Raw genomic sequence first — 8675 nt, forward strand, 5'->3', positions numbered from 1 at the left:
GCAAATAAAAAGAGATATTAGAGGGAGAAAGTGAGAGGAAGATGAAGAAATCAAAAGGACGAGAGATCATTGGAGGAAATAAATAAAATTATCCGAAGTGATGATGTTTTAATCACGTTGGTTACGACTTAAAAATATGGTTTTAAAAATAAGTCAATGAAAAAATCTTTAATTTATTGGCCGAATACATTGTCAATGTATATTGTTTCTTATTGAGAAAACATTTATTATTCCCGTTCCAAAATAATTGTCTCACTTGAAATTACACAGAGTTTAAGAATAATTTATTTAATTGTAGGATAACTCGTATTATTTTTCTTTCAGTTGTTTTTTTAATGTCCCACTATGATAATTTTTACATTATTCACTTACATTACTTTAGCTAATGTTTGTGCTTTATACATAAGACTATATATGGTTATATTAGTATATAATTTGTTAGAATCCTATCAATATATTATTTTCGCATATTAACTTTTTAAAATCTACTATTAAATTTTTATTTGTCGATGTTTTGCATTATCAAATGTCATGTGTTGGTAAAATTAGGGCACTTTGAAAATATAAAGGGACCATTATATCCTTAAAAATGAGTGATTAATGATCCCTACATTTTAAAAAGTATGAGATAACACTTATAAATAGTGTAAGGACAATTATATCCTTAAAAATGTTTATTTATCTATATGCCCCTATTAATGTGATGTTAATTGGCTTTAAGATTTCCTTATGTGATTTAATGATTTATCTCTTATGAATAGTGTTTGGACAATTATACCCTCTAAAATATTTATTTACTTATTCTCCCTCATTAAAGTTATTTTTTTTTAAAAAAAAAACTCTTAAATTAGTGTGCGGACATTTATACTCCTAAAAATATTACATATGTTGTCAACCACTAAAAGAGCTCCCCAAAAATAACTAGTTTTAATAAAAGGAGGATAATGAAAAAGAAATATATTAAGTGGATATTGTCATAAGAAAGAGAAAGTTGCATGCTTAACATATGCTGAAGTAATTGATTCAACTCTTTTAAAACGGTCAACAAGACAAATGCGTGATGCATTCTTATTGGAATGGAAAAATTATAAAGCATTAATCCGCGTTAAACCAACCTATATAAAAGAAATTTCTAGGTATTTCCGTATATTAATAAAAAAATAACTTAGGATAGTAAAAGCAAATCAGTTAAGAGCTAAGTGTTCCACGGCGGAAAACTTTGTGATTAATTAATGTCCAAACTTCATTTTACTATATCTATTTATTTATACAAAAGAGTTTACGTAAGTTGAATACTTAGGCTTTGATGTTGGGATGGAAAACCAGGGTGGCTACTTATGTGCAGTAAGTAGTTTATGCAAGCTTCGGCTTTGATTGCTTTATTTGCGTGCAATAGAATAGAGATAAAAATACGAGTATTTTATTTTACTAATCTAAACTAATCTAATATATATATATATAAATAAAGGAGGCATTTTTGGAGAGCATTCGGCGTGCCACATAAGCAAAGGTATATTGTCGACCAATTAAAAATTAGATTTCTATTTTATTTTGGAATTAAAAAGTTCGTTTGCCACCTAAACAAAAGTGACGAATGAGATTTAAGAATTTTTCCACGTAAGTAAAAACAACGAATATTGATTTATTAGGATTTAATTTATTTAAAAAACTAAAAATTATCTTTTAAAATAATCATCTTTAGATATAGGATTTATATACCTACTATTATAAGATAAATTTTGATAGTTTTTATGTTAAAAAAATAAAATTTCGTACCAATACAAAACCAAACCAAGCAAATTTTTTGTGTCATTAATTTGTGTCAGTTTTATTAGGTCATCAATGGTTGGGTACGTAATTCTTAGCCTAATTTTTAAAAACCCATGTTTAAATGTATATTTGTGATTATTGCTTAAATTGTGTTTATTTGGGATACTTAATGATTACATGTTTATGTTTTGTTTACTGAATTTTGTTTTTACATGCAGATCTAATTTAATTAGAGAATTATATTCGAGCAAAAATCTATAGAATATCAAAGTGTGAGTTTCTCGCCTGATGATCCTATTGGATGAGGAGGTATTATATCATTATAAATCGTTTACATTTTTTTAACCTTTTAATGAACCTTTTAGTTTTTATCAATTAATTTTATGATTAAACAAATTTTTTGTGATTTATGTAACTTAGTTAAGTCATAAAATTAACTTAATTTTTTATTTTTAATTACAGGGTGATTACGTTCATGCCTCAGTTAAATTTAACTTTATTCTACAATTTTGTTCAAAATTGATTGAAGGAAAAAATTTACTCTATTAGATACTTTTCAGTCGTCACAAATAAGAAGCAATATCACATGCATTGTCAGCGACAATAAAATAATGATTCAATTTTCCAAAATACTATTGTTTGGGCAATTGGGGATGATGAAAAAATTCCAATGCATAGATTTAATTTTGTATAATTACAATTTTTAGATTAATTTCACAACAATTATTCACTTTTTGGTAAATATTTTAATTTATTTTATAAAACTATAAAGATTAATTTTATATAAATTTTATTTTTGATAACATGTTCTATTTATCCACTTTTATTAGATGGAAGAGATATTGGTGTGAACAAAGTTGTTGATCCTATCGAAATTTTTTTCTAATACAAATTTTTTAACATCGAAATATTACATCTAATAACTATTATTTTTAATGTTCAAAATATTATGAGTATGATAATTACAAAAATTATTTTTATGAGATTTTATGTATAAAAAACCGTGGGATATTAGGATTTATATTATTAAAAAAATAAAAAATTATCTTATGAAATTAATGGTTTTATCTAAATACCCGATTAATAAGATGTTTTTTCATAAAAAAATTTAAAACTTACAATGCAATAAAAAACTTTACCTTCTTTAAACATTTTATGTCTAAAAATTTGAAAAGACAGATAATTTGTTATAGATCAAGAGATCACAAGATATATACAAAATTATACATAGATTTGAGAGTTTAATTTCAAGTGTAAAAAGCAACTAATAATGATTTAGGATTTAAATTTTAAAAATAAAAAATTATTATCTTTTCACATTAAAGATTTTATCCTAATATGTAATCAATGAAATATCATATTTTCATTTTTTTTAAAGATATCATATTATTGTCACCTAACTAACAACAACGAATAAAATACAAAACAACAATAAATTAAGTCGCATTATAATTTACATTAAAAAATTATACTTTTGTAATTGGCAATATCATTTTAATTAAATTATTATTTGTTTTTGTTTTTTTTTTTGTCTGAAATTATTAAATTGTAAAATAAATCAAATAATTATAAAAAAAAAAAAAAAACTTAGAGTGTATAGAAAATATCTTTTCTTGAGATATATGTATGGAAAATCGTGCATCGCATGAGCTTTTTTTAGTCTATACAAAAGGATGACAAAAGTACAACTCTTGCATAAGTTGCATGACAGCATGATGAGTTGCAAAAGTCCTAGCATTACGCAAGGTCGCAACACATGATTATTGCGGGCCTCAATCCAAGCTGGCCGAAGTGATCTGAGTTGATCCATATTCGGCCCATATAAAAGTCAAGGTATTGAAAATGTGGAAATTACAAAAAAAAAATAAAAATAATTCATTATTTTTGTGAGCAAAAGTCAAATTTTGATTTATAATTGACAGACCATTTGTTTTTTTCAATCTCTGAAATTTGAATAAATAATCAACTAAATCAAGCAAAATTCCCCATAAAAATTATTTACAAAGATCATTTTACCAAACAAACCACAATTCACATAATCACATGGTCAAAAAGGTTCAAATTTCATCAAAAAGACAAAAACCCAACAACATTAACAAAAGGTTCAAAGTTTACCAAACAAACAACAACAAAATCAACCAAAGTTTAATATAATAAACTAATTAGACTGAATTAAATTGAAGATTAGAATTTTAAACTAAAAATTAGAAATCAACTTACTAGCAAAATGAGAATAGGAGATTAGACTTTAGAAAGCGACGAAGCGAAGAACGGTGAGCAAGAGGACAGAGCACAGAGTAGTGGAGCAGTGGAGCAGGGCAGCAGGCGAGCAGCAGCCAGCAGGCCAGCAGCACAACCAGCACTGGAGGCGTGAGCAAGCTAGCAAAGTCGCGAAGAGCACTGTCAAAGTGTCAAACATTTCACAAATTCACAATTCAGAATTTCAAATAATGCAAAATTCTCTGAAATTGAGTTGATTATTGAACAATTAGGGATTTAGGGTTCAAATTTAGTATTACTAATTCATAACTAACAAGTAATATCAACAATTAAATAAATAAATAAACAAAAAAAAGCCGAAAGATGCATCTACTAACCTGAAATTATGCGAAGAGGAAGACGAAGCGAACTAGCGAAGAGGCGAATTGGAGTTGGAGATGATTGATGAAGGATTAAAAAGAAGAGGCGAATTGGCGAAGAGAAGAACTGAAGAAGGCTAGGGCTTGAAATCAATTCGTGATTTGGTCATTTGGGGAAAACTGATTTTAGTTTTTTTTTTTTTTTTTTTTTTTTTTTTTTTTTTTAAAAAAAAAATAACTTAAAATTTTTTTGGGCCTGGTGAGTCACTTGACCCACCAGGTCTAAGCCCAAGTCGGCCACTGGTGATATGGGGTCACCTTGGCGGAGGCCCCTCTCCAGAACAAATGCACTCGATGCCTCTCCATTTACTACAATCGTGTGTGAGACTGTAGAAACGCAGCTCATAACCATAAGAACCCAATCAGCATGAAAGCCCATAGTCAACATAACTTTCTCCAAAAAAATCCACTAGACCCTATCGTATGCCTTGCTCATGTCAAGATTGACAGCCATATTTTCCATTATTTCCTGAATTCAAACTGTTCATATAATGGAACATCTCAAATGCGATCAATGTATTATCTGTGATCAACCTTCTCGGAGTGAAGGCACTTTGATTCAAAGATATAACATCTGGCAAAATTAACTTCAGTCTATTTGCCAACATTTTTGAGGCTATATTATATATCACATTGCAAAGGCTAATAGGCCTATATTCTTTCATAGCAGTGGATTTTTAATTTTTGAAATACAAACAATATGGGTATTATTAACTCACGACAAATCAGACGTACCATTCAGCATAGAGATGACATACTCTAACACATCCTTCCCAACTATATGCTGGTGCTTTTGAAAAATATTTGCATTCATTCCATCTGGACCAGGAGCTTTACTTGGATGCATCTGGAAAAGTGCAGTATAAACCTCACCCGGATCAAAAGATCGGATGAGACATTCATTCATTTCTTCTGTCACTCTCCCTGAACGCCAGCAATAGTTTCTTCATAAAACTCAGGTCGTATTGAGGTGAATAAATTCTGGAAGTATCCCTGCGCTACACTCTGCACTTCATCCGGATTAGTCTTCCACACCATTTTCTCATCATAAACACCTTTGATAAAATTCCTCTTTCTCCTTCTGGATGCCTTGATATGAAAAGAATTTGTATTCTGATCTCCGTCACTTAGGCTCAATATCCTCGACCTCTGTCTCCACATTATTTCTTCTAAATGCAGCAAATCATCAAGATTGTTTGACACTCTTTTTCTTACCTCCACTACTCTCTCAGTTGGAGCACAATTGTCTAAGTAGGCCAATCTTTCTCTTGCCTTTTTTAATTTTCGTCTGTATATGCCCAAACTCCTCCTAGTACCACTTCTAAAGAGCTGTAACACATTCTTTAATCTTCACAATGACATCTGCTGCATTAACCAGCTCGCTATCTTTACACCATGCATCCTGATAACTCTCTCACACCCCGGAGATGTAAGCCACATATCTTCAAACCTAAATTTCTTCTTTTCACCCCCACCAGAAGGGGCATTTGTTATGGGTCCAGCCCAATTGAAGTAAAATGTATCTTGTTTTGGTCCATTTACTTGGTCCATTTTTATTACATTTTACTAGCTTGAATTAAGTCTAATTTAGGGACTTTAGTTGTGGCTTCTTCTAGAAGCTTTTGGGGATGACTTTTGTGGCTTCTCTTGGAAGTTTTAGATGGAAAATCTTGTGGTAAACAAGTGACCAAGTGAGGCAGCTAGCAGCTGAGCATACACACAAAAAAATAGAGAGAGAGTTAGAGTTCTTTTACAAGAGCTTTCAACTTCGGAGTTTTTCTGGGAAGCCTTCAAAACTGGTTGTTTTTCAGAGTTTTCACCGTTAGATCGTGCTCAAATTTTGGAAGCTTGTTCCAGACATCAAGGGCTTCATTTTGGACGGCTGGATCGTTGTTTTGAGCTCTATTTGGTCGCAGTCGTCTCTGGACGGAACTTCTGTTTTTGGGTGAATTCTACTCTTTTGCTCTCTAATTTTTGATCTCTTATTGTTTATTGTTGTTGGTGGGTTGTGAATTGTTGTGAACTATATTGGGTTCATTTTACCCTCAATTTTATTATCAATAAGAGAATATTAAGGGTGGACTCCTCAAGAGGTCCCGTGGTTTTTATCCTTCGCATCGAAGGGGTTTTCCACGTATAATTCGTGTGTGTTACTTGTATTTTATTCCGCTTATTATTGATGCTTTGTGAGTGAAATATTGCTGTCCATATTTCATATTCGTGTTGTGTGATATTTTGGATTGATTGGTTTGGATATTTGGTTGGTTGTCTTAAGTTGGTGATTCTTTGAGTGTCGTAGTGACCTCTTCCGATCCCTACAACATTTGTAATTTTAACAGGAACATGGTCAGACCTGTCTCTTGGAAGGCTAAAAACAGCAACATGTGAGATTGAAGTAATCCAATCAACAGACGCAACCGCTATGTCAAGACGCTCACAAATACCATCCGGATCAGCCTGCTTATTCCACCACGTAAATAATTCTCCATTGTACCCTAGATCTTGCAAACCATAGTAATCTAGCGCCTCCCGAAAATCATCCATCTCACGCTGTGCCCGAGGGGCACCACCCTTCTTTTCAGCTTCAAAAAGAATTTGATTGAAGTCACCAACAACCAACCATGGCAAGTCAGACATACTATACAAATTTCTCAAAAGCTCCTAGTAAAGAAATTTTTGGGTGTTGTAAGCCCACCCATAAAATCCCGTGAGCCTCCAAATCTCATTATTAAATAAGCCTCGAACAGTATAGTCGATATGATGGGAAGAGGATGACAGCACCACAACATCAACATTATCAGACCTTAGTAAACCAAGACCACCCGACCTACCCTCCGAATCCACAAAATGGCCAAACTAATAAGAAAGACGATCTTTAACTCTATTAATTATTCGAACACCTAATTTAGTCTCCATTAAAAAAATCTCCGGACCCTCTGTATTCAGCAACTTTCGGGCCTACCAACTGCTCGAGGGTTGCCAAGCCCTCGACAGTTGTAGCTTATTAGGATCGGCGGGATTGGTCATCACCAATCTCCGCCATTATTTCATTGATATTAGAGATCAAATTACCACCACTCGACAAAGGAATAGCTACAAAACTCGAGTCATTAGGATTGTCTTACATATGAGTATCAAAAATAGGTTCATTATTTTTCCCAGCCGATGAGGCCATATTAGTTGACATTCTCTCCAATCTCCGTCTTTTCAAGAATCTGGAATTGCTCTCTTACATATCAATATCATCATCTGCAAAAACTTCACCAGTCTCCTATCCTTCTTTTGCCACAGGATTATCATAAACCATAGCAGCCCCTTTGATTAAAGCAACTCCACCACTGCCTGCCTTATTCGCGAGGGAGCCCCATTTCTCATAGTGAAAACATTTTTGTAAATAAACCAACAATTTTATTCAATTTTATTCAATTGTGGAGCCCACAATAATGAAAAAATTAGTTGATTTATTTACGAAAATGCCCCCATGAGAAACAAAAACAGGGAATTTCCCCTTATTCGCCCCTGTCAAAGTTTAGTTTTTAACTTGGCCTTACTTTCTCGTAGACTCCCTGTGAACTCTTGGCACATCTTTAACTCCTCTTCTTTTTTATGGTCAACAGTTCTCCTCTTTCTCATAGGTGAAGCTCTCAGTCACATCCCATAAAGTAATTCAGAAACAGGGGTCACGTCATCATATTTCATACGTTGTTGACATATACTGGTTTAATGCATCCATCAGCTTCTCATAAGAGAATTTTATGAGTTTACTTCCATTCGAGGTAGCAATTCGCATACGTCTCCTAAGCAGTTTATCCAACTTCAAATCCACCCTGAACCGCATAAACTTGCTCCACCCTATCGGATCAGACTCATCAATTCAATAAATCTACCAATACTTGAGGCCACTGAGACTTTGTAAATAGACTTAGTGCGTTTATTTAGAGGCACATCTTCAGCTTTGACCGACATTCTTATCGTATCAAAGGAGATTTCTAATGGCTGAACTCCTTCCTCAATCTTCTTCAATAGCACTTTGATTTTATCAGTAATAGAAAAGAATTGAAAGATAAATAATTTGTTCTCAATTTCACGAACAACAACCCCTTTCATCAACCTCCAAGCGATCCTCAACGTGTTCTGCATCGCCTCGAACAGGGTCAAGGTCAGAAGCATTCCAACAAGGCAAAGCCTAAGTGTTTTTGATATCGTTTCCGTCTCTTCATCTTCGCAGTATATAATTTCCTCCTCCTCTTCTGTCAGGGTTAAGCC

At 32.5% G+C, this 8675-nt stretch overlaps 1 protein-coding gene across 1 annotated transcript; it reads right to left on the reverse strand.

The window, feature by feature from the left end:
- Window positions 1-5324: 5324 nt before the first annotated feature.
- Window positions 5325-7046, reverse strand: LOC110735339. Its single transcript, XM_021915514.1, has 2 exons — window positions 6763-7046; window positions 5325-5757 (listed from the first exon to the last, which is right to left on the reverse strand). Exons 1-2 carry the CDS (start codon window positions 7044-7046, stop codon window positions 5325-5327), a joined length of 717 nt encoding a protein of 238 aa, XP_021771206.1.
- Window positions 7047-8675: the final 1629 nt, after the last annotated feature.

The sequence above is a fragment of the Chenopodium quinoa genome, unplaced genomic scaffold (assembly GCF_001683475.1).
Source record: "Chenopodium quinoa cultivar QQ74 unplaced genomic scaffold, ASM168347v1, whole genome shotgun sequence".
Classification (NCBI taxonomy): Eukaryota; Viridiplantae; Streptophyta; class Magnoliopsida; order Caryophyllales; family Amaranthaceae; genus Chenopodium; species Chenopodium quinoa.

Coding starts and splice junctions, on each gene's coding strand:
- LOC110735339 (XM_021915514.1), bottom strand. CDS start 7,046: ATGTCTGACTTGCCATGGTTGGTTGTTGGTGACTTCAATCAAATTCTT. Junction 5,758..6,762: donor TTTAGCCTTCCAAGAGACAG/GTCTGACCATGT, acceptor GTCATTGTGAAG/ATTAAAGAATGTGTTACAGC.